The 18,132-nt window shown below is 56.3% G+C and overlaps 2 protein-coding genes across 3 annotated transcripts; one reads left to right on the top strand and one right to left on the bottom strand.

Moving 5' to 3' along the window:
* Positions 1 to 133: 133 nt before the first annotated feature.
* Positions 134 to 14,924, bottom strand: CNTNAP1 (contactin associated protein 1). Its single transcript, XM_041725308.1, has 24 exons — positions 14,660 to 14,924; positions 13,670 to 13,771; positions 13,381 to 13,574; positions 12,773 to 12,920; positions 12,490 to 12,693; positions 11,698 to 11,882; positions 11,014 to 11,157; positions 10,077 to 10,338; positions 9,257 to 9,406; positions 8,827 to 8,998; positions 8,272 to 8,378; positions 8,006 to 8,125; positions 7,432 to 7,635; positions 7,077 to 7,233; positions 6,867 to 6,994; positions 6,423 to 6,608; positions 5,718 to 5,939; positions 5,220 to 5,459; positions 3,786 to 4,139; positions 3,521 to 3,648; positions 2,795 to 2,888; positions 2,360 to 2,605; positions 2,212 to 2,259; positions 134 to 1,510 (listed from the first exon to the last, which is right to left on the bottom strand). The coding sequence occupies exons 1-24, from the start codon at positions 14,721 to 14,723 to the stop codon at positions 1,218 to 1,220; spliced, it is 4,152 nt and encodes a 1,383-aa protein (XP_041581242.1). The 5' UTR covers positions 14,724 to 14,924; the 3' UTR covers positions 134 to 1,217.
* CCR10 (C-C motif chemokine receptor 10) lies at positions 14,714 to 17,798 on the top strand. Of its 2 annotated transcripts, XM_041725313.1 has the most exons (3): positions 14,714 to 14,791; positions 15,289 to 15,377; positions 16,564 to 17,798. In XM_041725313.1, exons 2-3 carry the CDS (start codon positions 15,354 to 15,356, stop codon positions 17,629 to 17,631), a joined length of 1,092 nt encoding a protein of 363 aa, XP_041581247.1. In that variant the 5' UTR covers positions 14,714 to 14,791; positions 15,289 to 15,353; the 3' UTR covers positions 17,632 to 17,798. The 2 variants fall into 2 exon arrangements, with proteins under 2 accessions (XP_041581247.1, XP_041581246.1); XM_041725312.1 differs by lacking the exons at positions 14,714 to 14,791; positions 15,289 to 15,377 and adding an exon at positions 15,617 to 15,640.
* The last annotated feature ends 334 nt before the right edge of the window (positions 17,799 to 18,132 follow it).

Raw genomic sequence — 18,132 nt, 5'->3', positions numbered from 1 at the left:
GGGGTTTGGCAAGAGCCAGGCAGACTCCTGGTAAATGACGTAAGGATTCTGAGGGCTCCCTGCAGAAGTTCCTGAGCCCTCCGACTAGGTCCCGCTCATCCCCTCGCCACGACGCCAGCTACCACGCACAGACTGGGGCTCTGCCATTCTGCTTTATTAGAACGGCTCTGGCTCTTGGCACACAGCTTCAGAGTGGCGGCTGGGTCAGGCTGGGTGCTGGCCGGCAGACCTCACGAGACTTCCAACACGGGAGAAGCAAGAATCACAGACCGTGGGCACAGCACAGGACAGTTGATAGATTTTTTTCTTTTATATATAAACTGATAATTAAAAAATTAGAGTAATATATAGAGTTTCTCTAGAGAGAGGCTTTGCAACAAAAAATATATGTAAAGAATATAACCTCCTGGGCAAACAAAGCAGCATCTCTGAGCGGAGGAAAGAGAACTCCTCATGCACTGGAGAGGGGGCCAAGCCTTTGGACAGGCACCAAGGCTATTGCATATCTTGGAAGAGGAAGGAAGAATAAAGGGCTGGCTAGTCAGTGTGTCTGCATTATTCTTTCTACATTGCAAGGCTTTTTTTTTTTTTTTTTTTTTTATGGCTTTGGCTAAAGCATGTGAAGCAGCGGAGGTACTAAGGTGCTAAAAGCGAGACCTCTCAGTCTCTGTCACAAAAAAAAAGAGAGAGAGATAGAGGGTGGGGGACAGCAATGAAGTCCTCCCTAACCCCCAGCTGAGTGGAAGCAGATGGAAGACGTTCTGTAGGGCAGGGGGGAGGCTAGGGGATATGATTTAGCAGCCTCCTCCCCCCATGCCCTGTGCATCCCTGCAATCCCACACATCTGTCCCTGCTGAGATTGAATATTTGAGGGGAAGCAGTTAATCTCCCTTGCACTTTGTTGTTAATCCCTGGCAGCAGCTGGGACAGGGATGGCAGGGAGGGCCTGTCTCAACCCCATGGAGCTTCTCCTTTGGGGCAGGCAAACAACCAGGAGCCTGGGGAAATGGGGACGGGGAGGGCATTGGTTTAGGCAGTGAGGTTGGCCACTCCCTTTGGTCCCATCTGTAGCTTGGCCTACCAAACTTGGCAGGAGGGGCATCCTCTGGATGAACAGAACCAGCTAAGAGGAGCCAAATGTCCCTGACAGGGTGGGGAGAAGTGGAATTGGGGGATTTGGAGGAGAGGGACTTGGTCCTTAAAGCCCTGCTCCTAATTCATTCAGACCTGGACTCTTCCAGGATCTGGGGGAGATTTTGGTCCTGGGGGCCAGAGGATGGGGCTGGGGCTGGGGCTGGGGCTGGGGCTGGGGCTGGGGCTGGGGCGGAAGCTGGTGTAGGGGCCGGGACCTGGGCAGAGCCTGAAGTAGGTAGGGGAGGTTTGCTGCCAGGATGGTAATCGTGGGTGGCCTTGGGCTCATTGGTGTGGTAGGAGCCCTTGTAGCGATGATTTTGCAGATAGAAGAGCACCAACATCCCCACCAGCCCCAGCAGCAGGAAGGCCACCAAAACTGAAAGGGGAAAAAAAGGAACAATTCAGGGCAGATCTTGGGGTTTCTCCATGCACAGACACACACGTATGCTTTTAGCCAAAAGGACAGTGTATGACTGCCCGTTGTTCAAGTGTGTCAAGCCATTCCCAAGTGTCTGGCAGGTCTGAATTCCTTGCTTACCCCCTGCTGTCTTGAGTTCTAGTATTCTCTTTGCATGTCCCTGGAGTTACCCCAGTTTCTCACCTCTCTAGATGTTACTGCACCCTCCCCTTTGCCTCATCCCTGGGCTCATATAGCCTCATTTTAATATTTCACTTCAGTTAAAAGTCCACAGCATCCTCAAACACTTAAAAATCTCCTGCTCAATTCTATACTACCGTCAGCACAGCCTAGCTCATCCATGTTTGCACCCCCATGCACCTAGTGCTCACCGCCATTTAGCCCTGGGGATATGGGGCAGGGAGGGAATGCCAACAGAGTAGAATTAGGATTAGGAAGTCAGGGTAGGGACGCCTGGGTGTCTCAGCTGTTGAGAGTCTGCCTTCAGCTCAGGGTGTGATCCGGGGTTTGGGGATTGAGCCCCACATCGGGCTCCCTGTGGGGAGCCTGCTTCTCCTTCTACCTAAGTCTCTGCCTCTCTGTGTCTCTCATGAGTGAATAAATAAAAATCTTTTAAAAATTTAAAAAAAAGGAAGTCAGGATGTGATCACGCTACTCACAGCCTAAAAGTATGGCGACCCATCCCTCGTCATGGTAGTATGGGAAGTCTGAAGGGGAGAAAGCACCAGTTAGGACAAGGCTCCTCCATGTTTCAGAATAATTTCCCTTCCCTGTTGTTCCTCCCTCTTCTCTGTCCCCTGGACATACCTGGGGGCAGATACCAGGGATCCAGCTCGGGTGGCACCTCTGAGACAAGACGTGGCATGGCTCCACAGTTAGATTCAGACAGTTCTCCCTGAACTCGCAGGGCCTCAGCTAGCTCAGCGGTCATGGGTCGAGGGGTTCGGAAGTGGGTCTTGAGGGGAGCCACGTTGTTGAATCGCACACCAGACAGGCAGCCGGAGAAGCCTGGTGTGTTGTAGCGCTGGATCTCTGGGTCAATTACTCCTGTCTCTGAGGGAGAGGCAGGCCCAGAAGGAGAGGGGCTGGGACCACCCCAGCCTCGCTCCTCTCACCATCCACAGGTTTCCTGTTGCTCATTAGCACCACCTTCACAGCTGTTCCCAGTTCCCTTGTTCCTCTAGGCTCCGGGGACTTCACCCACAGCTCCTTACCCCAAACACATTGGCACCCACAGCTCACCCATGACACGCCCCAGATACAAGGCCTTGGGTGAGTCCAGCTGGCTGTCCACCAACAGTGAAAACTTCTGTTCTGTCAGTGGGAAGTAGTCCACCTGAGAGGGAGGGGAGAGGAGCTGAGGGAGGGAGAACCAGAGGCTGACACAGCCAAGACCAAGCAGGAACTCCTGAGCTGTCCACACTGCAAGTGAGTCCTAGCTTTGTCCTGGGTGGACAACCCTAAGGCCCAGATGAAGGATTCAGTATTAAAAACCCAATGGGGATCCCTGGGTGGCACAGCGGTTTGGCGCCTGCCTTTGGCCCAGGGCGTGATCCTGGAGACCCGGGATCGAATCCCACATCGGGCTCCCAGCGCATGGAGCCTGCTTCTCCCTCTGCCTGTGTCTCTGCCTCTCTCTCTCTCTGTGTGACTATCATAAATAAATAAAAATAAAATAAAAATAAAAAAATAAAAACCCAATGGCCTCATTCTGAGCCCTATATTTGCAGCTACCAGTGGTTTGACTTTGTGGAAAACCACTTTATTTTCTGAGCCCAACACCTGCCCACTCAAATGACCTCACAGAACAGTTGTGAGGGTCATGTGAGCTAAGACACACAAAAGTCCTCCATAAGTTGTGCTTACGGAATGTGCTCTACTAATGCTAAATATTTGACATTTGCCAGGGTGCCACAACCTGGCTCCTGGGGTCCTGACCTGAGCCAGACCACGTCTCTCCACACGCACCTGGATGAAGAGGTTGCGGTAGACGCGAGTGATGTTGACGCTGTGGGGCTGGCCGTCAGTGACGGGCCTCGTGGTCAGCTGGTACACGTAGGGGCTGGTGCCCAACTGGTACCGCAGCTGCAGGGTCCCTGTGGGGTGGGGAGGAAAGAGGGCGTCTCCTCTGGGCTCCCACAGACCCCATCTTCTGAGAGCACTCGGGTCCTCAAGTCAGTGACTCAGGAGTTATGAAAGTGCAGGGCACCCTGGGGGGCCTGTGTGACCTCACCATCTTCCTTGATGAGAACGGCCATGTAGTCCCGCACGAAGGAGCTGACGTACAGCAAGACTGCGGGGGCTGAGTCGGTGCTGAAGCTGAAGGACACCTCCTCTCCTGTGACATTGTAGACAGGCCCACGGTAACCGGGCACAGGTCGGCCAGGCCGTGGGTATTCGGGCAGACGGTACCCGGGGCCATGGTAGCCGGGCACGTAGCCAGGAGTGTCATAGCCAGGGATGTAGCCTGGCTCATAGCCGGGCACCGGCCGGCTCAGCATGTGCGAGAACTCCCGGGCCGCGGAGCGCAGCGCAGACTGGAGGTTGTAGCGCATCCAGGTGCCAGGCTCAAAGAAACCACCGATATCTGAAGGCAGAGGGAGTGAGGTCAGGGCCGCCATTCCCGGATTCAGGCACTGTATGTCATCCACACACCCGCCCTGGAACTTGCCCTCGGGTCCTGCCTGCCACCATCCCAGCATACTTCCATTCACTGCTAGGTCCCCTTGAGCCTCTATGTCCCAGAAGGGAATCTTAAAACCATGAGAAATGGAAAAGATCAGCTAATACAACCCGTATGTTTTACAGATGGGGAAACTGAGCCACAGAAATTGCTAGTGACTGCTGTAAGGATAACACGCAGTATGTAGAGAGCCAAGATTAGAATCAGAGTATCATGGGGGCGCCTGGGTGGCTCAGTCAGTTAAGTGTCTGCTTTCAGCTCAGGTCACGATCCTGGGGTCCTGGGATCCAGCCCTGCATCAGGCTCCCTGCTCAGCAGAGACTCTGCTTCTCCCTCTGCCCCTCACCCCACTCATGTTCTCTCTCTCAAATAAATAAATAAATAAATTCTTAAGAAAAACAAAAAGAATTGAGGTATCATGACCCCCCTCCGGCACACTCGTCACTACTCACGCTTCCAAAGCAAGACCAAAGGTCCTCTGCTGGTCCCTGAGTCCCTGCCTCTCCCTGCTCCACCAGACTTCTCACACCATTAACCTACCTGTGCGTGCATCCTCCTAGACCAGCCTTAGGAAGGATGCAGTCTGGGTGCATGTGCAGAATGTCAAGGCTTGCCTTAACCAAGAACCAGGCTGGAGACATGTTTTAGGAGCTCAGCAATGGTCAACTAGGAAATGAGATAGGAGGGCATTGCGTGGCCTGAGGTGGGTGTGCTTGCAAGGGGAGTACCCTGTGATATCTTGGTGACAGTGGGAAGATGGGGAAGTTATTGGCTGGTTGCTTTTGAGTTATTTTGGTACCAGCCAGCTGCACCATCCCCTCCTTGCCCCGTTTTATGACTTGGGAGTCACCTAGCATTTTCAGTTGCCAGACAGCCCCAGCTCAGAGCTCAGGAACCCAGGGACAACTTCCGTCCTTCCCTTGCCCTCCCTATATCCCACTGTGCCCTATGGCTCCCGGGTCTCCTGTGAGCAGCTGCACTGACCGTGGTTGCAGTAGGGCCCATCAAAAGCTGTGAGGTCACAGTCACACGTGTAGTAGCTGTAGCGCTCCACACAGCGGCCTCCATGGAAACAGGGGAACCGGGGGTGGGCACAATGGCCCGTGCAGTTGGGTGAGGTACCCTCCGAGGCGTTGGCACGGCCTTCCAGGTTCAGAGTCACTCCATTCAGACGCATTGCCCTCAAGCAACCCACAAAGGGGCGCCTCTTAAGCTCTGCAGATCCTGGGAAGGGTGGGCAGATGAAGAAATGGGTGTAGAGCCAGAGACAGGGATAAGTATTGAGGTTGGGAAGGGAGCCCAGGGGAATGAAGTGATGAAATAAAATCCATGGCCTAGAGAGGAAAGGTGAGCTTTTTGGCTCACTCTGCAGCAGAGGGCATTAGGACTTCAGACACGGGGCTCTTGGAAACAAGGAGAATAGTGGTGAGAGGAGTGGGAAGGTGAAGGCAGCTTCAGACCTGGCTCAGGGTCGCTGCTCACCCACGTAGAGGGGCTGGTCGTATTCCAGCCAGATGTAGGTTTGCAGGGGCATAGGCCGCAGCACCCAGGGCCGGTGGTCCACACGGAGCCGGGCCTGCTTCACATTGATTTCTGCCCGGACCAGGTGCCACTCGTCATCGTTGAATTCAAAGTCATCCGAGTGTACTGTCAGGTTCTCATCTCCGTTCCCCACATCGAAGGCGAAGACCACATCCCGAGATGCTGGACAATGCAGTGGGTGGGGAGAAAGGACTCAGCCCTCATGCATTCCTCTCCCCATACAACCTCTCTTCTTCACTCCTTGGGGCTCCCTGAATGTCCCTCCCAATTTGTCTACAGCTTGGGATAAAACCCATAAGGTCCTTAAAACCTTATGTCCCTGGTCTCCCCCAAATGTGCAGATGCCTGGAGCCAGCTTCCCAGCCACACTTCAGAGGTTAGAAGCACAGGGGAAAACCCCTCAGGGGTCCAGCTGCCTTCTTCACACGTAAGGGACCTGAGGCCCAGAGAGGTGAGGTGAGCACCCAAGTTCGCAAAGCCAGATACCAAGACAGAGCTGGGTCTAGAACCTGGGGTTATCTGAAGCCCTTTCCATACTGCCTCTTGAGGAGCATCTTCCTTGCCCCTTCCCCCAGCCTCTGCCGGCCCCCCAGGCCCTGGAGGTCTCCGTCCAGCCCACGTCCCTCCCTGCATCTGCTTGCTCACTGTTGAGTTCCACCCGCACGTAAGGTCGGCGCCACTGGCAGTAAGGGCCCCCCATATTCTCCAGGAAGACCCCTGAGGGGGCTGAGGTCCTGAAGTAGAAGGAGACATCAAGGCTGTGGTTGGCACGGATGGGGGGGAAGCGGAGTGCAGCCCCAGTGTGGAAGGAGATGGTGTTCCAGGAATTTCCTACAAAACCAGAAGGGGGAGGGTTCTGTCAGGGAGGTGGGAATGCGGAGAAACAAGGGAGCCCCCGGTGTAGTGGGGGAGGATAGGACAGAGGGGTCACCTAGGGGTGGCTGAGGGGAGAAGAAGGGGTCATCTCACAGCAGGAGCTGGGTGCCTGGCAGCATGCCTTAGAGACCTGCACTGGGTGGGGTGACCTAAATTTTGGGAACTGGAAAGCCCACCCTGGTGGGAGGCACACAAAAAGGGTCTGTCACTCACGATCACCATAGCAGCGTAGGGGCCTCAGGAAAAACTGGGCCTCAGAATTGGAGCGGTTTGTATCTCCCACCACCACCTGAGTGACAGGCAGGTGATCCACAAAGGTCAGCAGTCCCTTGTCAGTTCTCCTGTGGGACAGATGCAGTGGTTCAGCCACCTGCTGCTTTACTGCCCCTGGAAGCCCCGATGCCCCGTCCATTCGCCCCTTACCACTGGGGCTGGTCGGCGTCACAGTTGCAGTGCAGGGCCGGATCCACGCAGCTCCGGTCCAGACCACAGGCACAGCGCTGGATCCCAGGCTGCGAGCCTCCCCAGTAGAAGTGCTGCTCCTCATTCCGGCCCATCCAAAAGCTATAGGGGTAGCCTCCTGAGGAAGACACGTAGGCAGTCTTCAGGCCCTACCCGTCCACTAGCCTGTGGGCTCCACTCCTGCCTTTCTGACCAGCCCACCTCCTTGCTTGAATGTTCATGAGCCCCAGCAGAAACCTCTGGTTCCTTCTTCCCCGAGCCCCGATAGGTGTCCTGTCCAGCTCTGTGGCCCGTCCCCCACGGCCCAGGCCCTCACCAGCAGTGTTGAGCAGTCGAGAGTTGTAACAGGAGAATTCTATCCACTGTTCACAGTGCTGGGAAGCATTGGCCAGGGCACTGACTTCCTCCCAGGAGGCATTCCAGTACTGGATGGCCCCCAGGAATGGCCGCTCCATACTAGAACCTGTCACTCGAGTTGTCCACAGCCTGTCATGCCGCACCACTGTCCACGCCCGGTTCTCTGTGGGAATGGAAGTGACAGAGCTTTGGCTCAGGATGAGCATTCTCGACCCATCTCCCTGCCCACCTCCACCACCACTGCTGCTACTCAGAGCCAATGAATGTGGCCAGCAGCTCCGTTCCAGCCCCGCTCTGGGCCCTCGACACTGTAGGCTGGAGATGTGACAGCTGGAATGGCTCAGGAAGCTGGAATTTATCTGCAAGGCTAGATTACAAATTCCTGAGAGTCCCCTTTCCCCTCTGCCATCCTTTTCCCCCACCACAGTTTAATCTTGCTGGCCCCTGTGCCCCCTTCAATCCCCTGATCCCCACCCTCCATCCCAACACAGCCTTATTGGTGGCCCCTTCACCACCCACCCAGAGCCACTTGCCTCGGATATCACAGTACACTACAAATGGCTTCAGGGGGCCACTGCCATCAGGATCAATGGTGAAGTTTCCAGAAGTTTTCCCACTGAGCCGATAAGCCTCACAAGATTCCTTATATAAAGCTGGTAGGTCGTTGGGTACGGAAAGAGGAGTTATGAGGTCAGAGGGCTAGGAGGGCCAGTCCTATAATCTCTAGCAGCCTCATGATCCCCAGCAACCTCCTGGCCAACCCTGCCCCCAAGTTGCCCCCATCCCCCAGCTGGCTTACGCTGGTGGCAGGTTTCCCCCTTGTAGCCTGTCAGTTCACAGTAGCAGATGAAGTCATCCCAGGACTGGTAGCAGCGTCCGTCATGCTCACACATGTTAGGGCTACACCTAAGAAAGAGAGTCAGCACCAAGGGAAGGCGCCTTACTGTGAGCGTGAGAGTGGAGTCTGATCCCTATAAGATTCACTTCCAGCTCCTGAGAGCACCAGAACCCCGCATAACTAGCCAGGTATAACCCTAAGTGCTGGCATATTAGATAGGCCTCAGGGCTCAAGGACTACTGCTTACCAACCCCCCGCCCCCCTCAGGAAGAGAACCCTCTAGGACCAAGAACAGATGCTTCATTTCCATTCTGAGCATGTGTCACTTTAATGGAAGAATTAGGTAAAGGAGGACAAGAGGATAAGACAAGAGGTTAAGGAGAAATCATCTCCAGGTGGGAGACTCAGGAGCTGGGACCAGAAGGGAGACCATTGAGAAAGGCCACTCCCATTGGGAGACCACCGAAGAGGGCTTTGGAGGGGTCACCTCTTGCAGGGAGAGGGGCTTCTGGATACCTATCAGTGATGCCACATGTGTCAAAGAGGACCTCAGCATAGTATCCAAGCCGCCGGCCCTCCACCAGAGTCAGGTTGACCAGTTGACCATCCACCTTGAGCAGCTCCATGCAGCCATGGAACGCCGTCTGGTTGGAGTGGCAGCCCGATCGACTGGCTGGTTTGGGACAACCTGGAGCAACCACCCCTGTGAGGCCCTCCCCAGGGGACACCCCAAAGACCCTCCCCCAGGGAGATGCCAAAGGAAAACCAGACATGAAGGAAGGAAGGGAGCCAATAGATAATGGCAGTGACCTTCCAATCCCCAAGGCTCCAGAGAGGAGAGAGGGATTTATCCCTACAAAACTCTCCAGGTAGCCCCAGATGAGGGGACTTTGGTAGAGCCTTCCCACCCAGAGACAGGGTTCTGGCCAGGGCAGCTCCCACTTACCCCCAAAGAAGTATGAAGTGCCAGTACGGATCAGCAGTGGGTATGAGACCCTGACCTCTGCCCCTTCTACATCATCAATGCTGATGACTGCATGGTTCTCCTGTGCTGCAAAATTCACTTCATGCCAAAAGCCATCATTCAGGCGGTACCCTGGACAGGAGAAGAGGACAGTGTGGGTAGGGGAAGCATGGCATTCTGAGAGAAGGGTGTCTTGAGCCAGGAAGCAGCAACCTCACTCTAGGCCTATGTGCCCTCCATTATAGTATAACCTCTGTGTGTGTGTGTGTGTGTACGCACATACACACATATATATGGGGTTTTTTTGAGAGAGAGAATAAGGAGTACCCATGGGGGACAGGCAGAGGAAAAGAAAGAATCTCAAGCAGACTCCCCAATGAGAGTGGAGCTCAGCAAGGGGCTCGATCTCATGACACTGAGATCACAACCTGAGCTGAAATCAAGTCAGACACTTATCCGACTGAGCCACCCAGGTGCGCCCCCCCCCCATTACACTTATCATAATTAGTGACATCTTTGAATGTCTGTCTTCACTAACTCTAGCAGCTGAGGCAGAGTCTGCAAAGCCGCAAATTAATAATAAATGTTTCTGGAGCCCCTCTCCCCCCAGCTAGAAGATACCAGGACTCAGCCTTCCTGCTTCTCCCAGTACCCTTAGCCCCTCAGACCTGACTTCCCCACCCCATGCACTCACCTCCTCCTCTTTTCCCAGGGCCCTCCTGCCCTGCTCCCTTCCTTCCTCCCCCCCCCCCCCCTCCGGTCTTCTGACCTCCTGGCACCTCCCCCTGCTTCCCCCACTCACCAGCAGCGAACTGAAGCTTCTTCCGGCCAGTCTGCGCAATGGACACGTTGACCTGCCCCTCACTGAGCATCAGCTCCACGTGGCCCAGCCCGTCCCCCAGGCGGGAGAAGAGTAGCAGGCCCGTGAGATCCCAGGTGCGGAAGCGAAAAGAGACGGCGAAGCGGCCTCGGCGCGGAAAGCCAGGCACTTGCACAAAGTTGTGAGGTCCTCCGAAGTTGATGGGGTGAGGAACGGGGTCCAGGCAACGGAAAGCCACCTTACCCTGAGGACGAAAGTAGGGATCCATCAGCATCCAGGACCATGAATGTGCCGCCTGCCTCTGCTGGGAATTCAATTTCCATACTGGTGCAAAATCTTCAGGCACTCCCTTGCTGTGTGTGTTGGGGGTGGGAGGAGTAATAAGACCTCCCACTTTGACCGTTCCCACCCCGCCCCACAAACATAACCAGCTGTGCAGGGGCTTTCCAACCAAGTGGGCTCTGGGGACTTTCTACGGACTCTCCTTGCTTTTACACTGTCTCCAGGGCAACCGCCACCTTCCCTTCCTTCCAGCGTGGAGAGGCGCACTTTCCTGCTGGCTTCCTGGCAGCGGCACTAGAATACCTGCTGCAGAGTTGGGGTTAGGGGGAACCACACCCAAACATAACGCGGGTTCAAGTCCTGACTCAACTACTGTACCACTCCGCGATCCCTGGCCACGCCGCTCTGGGACTCAGCATCTTACTTTCCTCAAGCATTAACTGAGGAAGTGGCTAGATCAGACCACAGCTGCTTAACTGGGGGTTAGGAAAGGGCTTTTGCACCTCCTGGGAGTAAGTGATGCTTCCCCACTTGAGCATTTGGCTGGGGAGAGAGGGATCCTCGGCTTTTATCTGATTCTCTTTGCTTTCCAAATAGCTTTGACATCCCCTCCTCCCTGATCCCCCAGCCCACTGGCCTCGAAAGTGATCCTCGAATGGCGCCTCACGGCCAGGTCGGCGATGTTGACTCGGTTGAAGATTATGTTTTCTATGCAGCCTCGGAAATTATGCCGATAGGCAAGGTTCTTCTGCGCAGCTCCCACTAGACCTCCGATGAACATCTGCGGGCAGGGTGGGGGGTAGGGTGAGGATCCCTGGGTGCCAGAACGCGCTCATGCGCACCATTCTCGCTCCTCCATCCCACACTTGCCCAGGCTCCCTGCCTGGCTTCATAAAAGACTTGAAATATACATTTCCTCAGTATCGGTATTAAAGCTAGAAGCTCGCTGGGCCTCCCCAGATTTGGGTTCTAGCCCTGATTCCACCACAAATTGGCTGCATCCCCGTAGGTAAGTCAATTAACCTGTCTGGGATTCTTTTTCTGCAGATCAGGGCCACAGAGTTGGGCAATGGAAGGGGGCAATTTTCTCATCTCATCTGATCCCCAAAACCCAGATTTCCAGATCCCATGTCAGTTGTTGTGGGGTGGTGCTGGGGAAATCTGCCTGCTAACAGCCAAGAATAGCCAAAACCTCCCAGGCCTGGGAGCTGCAGCTTTGCTAAGAGCTGCTAGGATATTCAGGAACTATGGTAAAGAAAAGTAGTGTCCCCCACTGACCCACCCAGCACCCCAACTCAACTAAATGAACCCCTCTGCTCACCTCATTATCCAGGTTCAGCCTCTCAAAGTCCCCATTGAGCACAAAGCGCTGCACATAGCCATCCAGGGTGAGATTTGCTTCCCGGCCAAATCGGTCCACACGCACATAATGCCAGTGCTGGTCGTTAAGGACACCACCAGCGCTCACTGTGGTGTGACCGGGCCTTGGCTGGATGGGGCTGCTGCCTGCGGGGAGGAAGGAGCAGGGTCAGACCTACAATCTGGAGAGCCCCTGAGAGGCCTACCCCCTGAGGTGGAATAGCAGCCAGGAGCTTGGCACAGGGAAGAGATGGCTTGGCACAGGGCCCAGGCAGCCCAGGAGGGTTGGGCATAAAGAGGTTGGATGTCTTCAGCTTGGGATCCAGTGGTGGCTGTTGGCCAGTATGTGACTTAGGGTAAGTCATTTAACCTCTCTCAGTCCCTGTTTTCCAATAGCTGCTTCTGCTTCATCATATGGATGTTATGAAAAGCTAATGAGATACAAAATAACAACTCCTTGGGTTTCTATGTATATGTACATGTAGTATATATACGGTTTCTACGATGAGGAAACAGACTGAGGAAGTGCCTTGCCCAAGGTCACACCATTGGTCGGGTATAGCTGAGACTGGAATCCAGATCTCCTGACTCAAGAGTCCAGGGTTTTGCTAGGACCAAATTCTGCACGAAGAAGGCGGGTTGGTCCAAACACTAAGGAAGGGCCTATAAGGAGTGGGCGCGGCTTCGCGGAGGCGGTGCAGCGAGGGGCGTAACCCCAGAGCCGCAGGGGTCGCAGCCCAGTGGCTGAGCTCACCCAGGCTCATGTGCAGAAGCAGGTGCGCCCCCTGCAGCTCCAGTGTGATGTAGTCGCCCTGGACGCCCTCCGCGTGCAGAAGAAGCCCGTCCTTCTCTTCGGTCTTGAAGCTGAAGGCGAACACGTCCCACAGGCTCCGGCTGACCCCTCGCGGGAAGCGGTACGAGATGGCATCATCGCCGTCGAAATAGAGCACGTCGGACTCTGCGCGAAGGACAGTAGGTGGGCCGAAGACCGGGAAGACTATGTCCCAAGGCCCCCGCCACGACCTCCGCACGCTTACTGTAAGGACAGCCGTAGAGGCCGAGCCTTAGGCCGATCTTGCCGCGCGGGTTCCAAGCCAGCGGCACGATGCGGATGTAGCGCGCGGTGAAGTGGTAGTGCAGGTCGTGGCGGACTATCGCCGACTCGTTCACGTTACCGAAGAAGGTCTGAGGGGGGAGGGGAGAGGAGAGACCGGGTCCCCACCTTCCGCCGCGTTTCTCTACAGCCTCCCAGCCCACAGTTGTCACACCCAGCCAATATCGACTTCCAGAAAGCAAACTCTCCCAGATCTCCTTGGCCCTCATGGCTTCAGAAAAAACAGGTGCCCTAGAGTAGATCTTCCTCTCCTGCCTTCCTGTTATTTCTTCAAAGCTCAACTCAGATGTCCCCTCCTTCAAGAAGCTTTCCCAGATTTTACCCTAAAGAATGTTAAACCCTGTCATCTGAGAATGTCTTGCACACATGATGAGCTGACAGTCCCTCTGGACTGAATCCCCAGATTGAAAGTCACTGCTCCTCATGTGTGTCCTCACCACCTTCTCCTCCATTTCCCCCAAGCTAGTGCCCAGCCCAGGTTGCAGAGCTGGGGAGGTTCTCCAAGTGTGTGCACTGGGGGGCCTGGAATACCGCATTGTGCCCTCTCTGGTAGAACGGGGTCCAGCTGTCCACTCGGTCCCCGTAGAGCAGCATGTAGCGTGTAACCCAGTCCCACGAGTTAAACGAGCCCTGAGTGGCCACAGCTCGGATCCGGTGCTTCTTCATTAAGTCGATCTGGAGCCAAGGATTTGGATCCCCAATTCGGGGAGACCATCCGCTTATGCCTATAGAAGAGGGCTTTTACCACCGGCTCTCCCTTTACCCCTAGCCCTCCAGAGCCCCCCTCCCCCGTCACGCATTGGGGCGGCAAATCGCTCACCGTGCAGCCTGGCAAAGCGGGGTGCAGTGAAGAGCCCGTAGTAGGAGGAGGCACCCAGGGAGCGTGCGTACAGAGGCCCGACCAGCTCCTCGTCACAGCCGTCTGGGTTGGGGAAACAGACATTTTGGTCTGGCGGCCCCTCCCAGGTCCTTCCAAAGACCCCGCACACTGAGCATCTGGAGCTCCTCCTTCTCTGCTTCCCAGCGGCCAACCCAGCCCTAACTTAAGCCATCTACTCAACCTGGGCTAAAGCAACAACTGCACAATCAGAGGTGGCTGCCTTCTCCTTCTGGGTGGACCTCTAAGCCAGACTTCCCCTAGCTCTGTGACTGCCCTGATACCAGCCCAGCCTTAGTCTTCCCCAAAACACAACCCCAAACCTCAGCATCTTTCAGAACCTGAGTCAGCCCACGGCACCAATCCAGCCCCAGCCTTATCATCGGTCCCACTCATCAGCACCCCCAGTCCTCACCAACCCCAAATCCAGGCCTTGCTCCCAAACCCTGCCAGTCATACCAGCATCACTAGCTCCAAGTCCAACCTTACCTCAATCACGGTCACCAACTCCTTCTTGGATCCCAGCCTCAAAATCCGGCCCCAGCCCCAAACCCTAGCTCCTGGACCTGCTCCCAGCACAGCCCCAGACCCTGGCAAAAACCTTAACCCTTGCCGGGGTCACCAGTACCACCCTTATCCCCAACCCTTAAACCCAAGCACCAGCTCCCGCTTGGATTCCAGTCCCAAATCCCCAGCCAGGGCCGACTGGATCCTCGGCTCTGGCCCTTCGGAGCCCAGCACCAGCCCGGGAGCGCGCGCCAGCCTCCGAGCTGCATTGCGGAGCGCGGGGGAGAGGCAGGAAAGGATGGGAACCGGCGAGCGCGCGCCGGCCGAGAAGGGACCCGCGACCACCTAGCCGCAATGCGGCTGGACCCGCCCTGCAGGCTTTGGACTCCCCGCCCAACCCTGCGTGCACCTGAGCCCGGCACTCACAGTAGCCCCAGCCCCGGGTTCCTGAGACCGCGGCGAGCAGGATGCAGAGGAGCCGGAGACACATGGTGCAGGGCTGACGGGTCTCGGCGGCCGCCTCCCAGTGCGCGGCTCCGGCTAGGGCTCCAGTTCCAGGTCGGGCTCCCCGTCTCCTCCTGGGGTTCGCAGCGGACAGCTCTCTCCTCCTAACCCACCCCTCCCTCTAGCCTCTCCCCCAACCCCCTTCTCTCTCTCTCTCTCTCTCTCTCTCTCTCTCTCTCTCTCTCTCTCTCTCGTTCCAGGTTCTCCGCTGCTCGCTCTCTCTCTCCTTCCCACCCTCTCTCCTCTCACCTCCCCCTTTCCCCAGCCTCGCTCTCCCGGCACGCGCAGCTTTCCCGGACCCCGCGCAAGCGCGCGCCTCAGCCCTGCTGCGAAAGGGCGGGGGTGGAGAGCCTCCAGCCGCCGGGAAATACCCTGAATAACCCGAGGCTGGCAGGGACTGTGGCCGCAGGAGTGGGGGAAGGAAGGCTAGAGCCAGTCGATAGGTCCCCCCAAATCCAAGAAAAGCGGGGAGGGGTGGGGCGGATACCGGGAGATGGAAAGAAGAGCAAGTAAAAGAATATAACATTTTCTGAAAGCAAATTATGCTCCAGGCACCTGTGCTAGGCACCCTCATAACCCTGTGAATTCGGCATTTTTACCTTTCTCCACTCTGCAGATGAAAAACTCGAGGCTCAAAGAGGTAAACTTACTCAAGATCACACAGGTAGCTAGCAAATGATATTTCAAAATCCATTCTTTTTTCTACTGGCAGGGTAAAGAGAAAAAAATAGGTGGGTGGAATGGGAAGTTAGGTAAAGAGAGCCCACAGACCCTAATCCCCACCGCCCTCTGCGTCCATCTCCCCGCCCCTTCCTTCCTGTCCCGCTAGTTTAACTTCTTTCCTCAGTGGCTATACCTCAGAAACCTGTGTAGCCAGAGATGGAGACCGAGCCCACAAAGCAGGTGGGAGTTGGGGCTGGGGGAAGGGTTATAGAGAGGGAGGGTAAGGCAAAGGGATGGGATTCCTTACCTGGTAACAAGCTTCTGTCATGCTTTGACCTATCAAAAATATCTTGAGCCATCTAGACCTGGGACCTTCCAGATAGATGGGCCTGGTGATGTGAGTCTGGGGTTGGGTGATGGGACTAGCCTGAGGGGAATCGAGAGCTAACCCTAGAGGTCGGAGGTCCCAACAAACACCAGAAAACCTGAGCCCCTTGTCATGAGTTCTCTGCAGTATGCCTGCAGTCCAGGGACCCCCTCCGATGCAAAGGCTGCATGTGGGTGTTCTTCCAGGAGAGGGCGCTGCAAACAGAACTGAAGCTCCAAGATTTTTTTTTTTTTTTTAAGATTTTATTTATTTATTCATGAGAGACAGAGGGGGGCGGGCAGAGACACAGGCAGAGGAAGAAGCAGGCTCCACGTAGGGAACCGAGGTGGGACTCGATCCCGGGTCTCCAGGATCACACCCTGGGCTGAAGGTGGTGCTAAAGCGCTGAGCCACCAGGCTGCCCCAAGATTTATTAATAATAGAAACCTTGACCTATGAAGAGCACAGAGGCTTCACATCCATTATTTTCCTTATTTCAAACAACTCTGCCACTTGGACTGGTCAGGATTTCTAATCTTACCAATACATATTAGGCAACTGAGATCCAGAAAGGTCAAGGTCTGCCAGGAAGCTGGATGCAGAGGCAGAAAGGGTGCAGTGGAAGCCAAGGCTTTGTCGGAGGGTGTGCTAGGAAGACTTTGGGGAAGGGTTTGTATCTTCTTCCTCTATTCTGTTGTCATACCGCAGCTCCCAGCTTGGAAGGTGTGTGTGGGAGGGGAAGGTGTGTGGGAAGCTGTCTCATAAGGTCTCTCTCATTTTGACCCCCCCCCCCCAGGTCTCCTGGGGCCCCTACTCTGGGGAAGATGAGGAGGCATACTCAGCAGAGCCGATGCCAGAGCTCTGCCACAAGGCAGATGTCCAGGCCTTCAGTAGGACCTTCCAACCTAGTGTCTCCCTGGTGGTGGCTGCACTGGGCCTGGCTGGCAATGGCCTGGTCCTGGCCACCCACCTGGCAGCCCGACGTGCCGTCCGTTCGCCTACTTCTGCCCACCTGCTCCAGCTGGCCCTGGCCGACCTTCTGCTGGCCCTAACCCTACCCTTTGTCGCAGCCGGGGCTCTGCAGGGCTGGAGTCTCGGAAGTGCCACCTGCCGCGCCATCTCGGGCCTCTACTCGGCCTCCTTCCACGCCGGCTTCCTCTTCCTGGCCTGTATTAGCGCCGATCGCTACGTGGCCATCACGCGGGCCCTCCCCGCTGGACCGAGGCCCTCTGCGCCGGGCCGCGCACACGTGGTCTCAGCCATCGTGTGGCTACTGTCGCTGCTTCTGGCGCTGCCTGCTCTCCTTTTCAGCCAGGACGGGCAGCGGGAAGGCCAGCGACGCTGCCGTCTCATCTTCCCCGAGGGCCTCACGCAGACGGTGAAGGGGGCCAGCGCGGTGGCGCAGGTGGTCCTGGGCTTCGCGCTGCCGCTGGGCGTCATGGCCGCCTGCTACGCGCTCCTGGGCCGCACGCTGCTGGCCGCCAGGGGGCCTGAGCGCCGGCGCGCGCTGCGAGTCGTGGTGGCCCTGGTGGCGGCCTTCGTGGTGCTGCAGCTGCCCTACAGTCTCGCCCTACTCCTGGATACGGCGGACCTCCTGGCTGCCCGCGAGCGGAGCTGCCCGGCCAGCAAGCGCAAGGATCTGGCACTGCTGGTCACCGGAGGGCTGGCCCTGGCCCGCTGCGGCCTCAACCCCGTGCTCTACGCCTTTTTGGGCCTGCGCTTCCGCCAGGACCTGCGGAGGCTGCTGCGCGGTGGGAGCTGCAGCCCAGGGCCTCACCCCCGCGGCCGCTGCCCCCGCAGGCCCCGCCTCTCTTCCTGTTCAGCCCCCACGGAGACCCACAGCGTCTCCTCCTGGGACTACTAGGGCTGCGAACCCGAGGGCAGAGGGCGGGCGGGCTGAGGAAGTGATGCCAGGGAGGGTAGTGGGAAAGGGGAGTAGGTGGGGGAACACCGAGGAGGTAGGGACCTAAAGGAATTGCTTCTGTACTTTGCCACACTAAATTGATAACATGGAAATGAGATGCAACCCAACAACTGTTACTATTTTTGAGTCACGCACTTGGAAGTGATTTGCAGCAGGCCAGTACCAGTGGGTTCCCCCTCCCCCTCCGGTGGAAAGCGCTGAGAGTCCGGGTGGGGGTGCAGAGCTGCTGAGCCTGCTGAAGCTCTAGGCACTGTCACCCCCTCCACCTTCACCAGGTCTCTGCGAACAAGAGGTGAGGTGGGAAAGCTGCCAAGCAAGGAGCGCTGGAGTTCCTCTTGAAGTAGCAGAAGCAAGAGCTTTCTAACAACTACAGTGCTATCCAGTAATGGCTGCCTTAGCAAGCACTGAGTTCCTGGCCTCCGGAATGTTCAGGCCAAGGCT

This window comes from Vulpes lagopus, chromosome 12 (assembly GCF_018345385.1).
Source record: "Vulpes lagopus strain Blue_001 chromosome 12, ASM1834538v1, whole genome shotgun sequence".
NCBI classification, from domain to species: domain Eukaryota; kingdom Metazoa; phylum Chordata; class Mammalia; order Carnivora; family Canidae; genus Vulpes; species Vulpes lagopus.
The sequence above is the reverse complement of the archived record's forward strand: the minus strand, read 5'-3'. Positions and strand labels throughout refer to the sequence as shown.

Excerpts from the sequence above, each read along its gene's own strand:
- CNTNAP1 (XM_041725308.1), bottom strand. The coding sequence starts at position 14,723 with ATGTGTCTCCGGCTCCTCTGCATCCTGCTCGCCGCGGTCTCAGGAACC. Across the intron at positions 6,995-7,076 it reads GACGCCGACCAGCCCCAGTG|GAGAACTGACAAGGGACTGC; the intron begins GTAAGGGGCGAA and ends TCTGTCCCACAG. Across the intron at positions 1,511-2,211 it reads GGTCGCCATACTTTTAGGCT|TTTTGGTGGCCTTCCTGCTG; the intron begins GTGAGTAGCGTG and ends TTCCCCTTTCAG.
- CCR10 (XM_041725313.1), top strand. The coding sequence starts at position 15,354 with ATGAAAAACTCGAGGCTCAAAGAG. Across the intron at positions 15,378-16,563 it reads AAAACTCGAGGCTCAAAGAG|GTCTCCTGGGGCCCCTACTC; the intron begins GTAAACTTACTC and ends CCCCCCCCCCAG.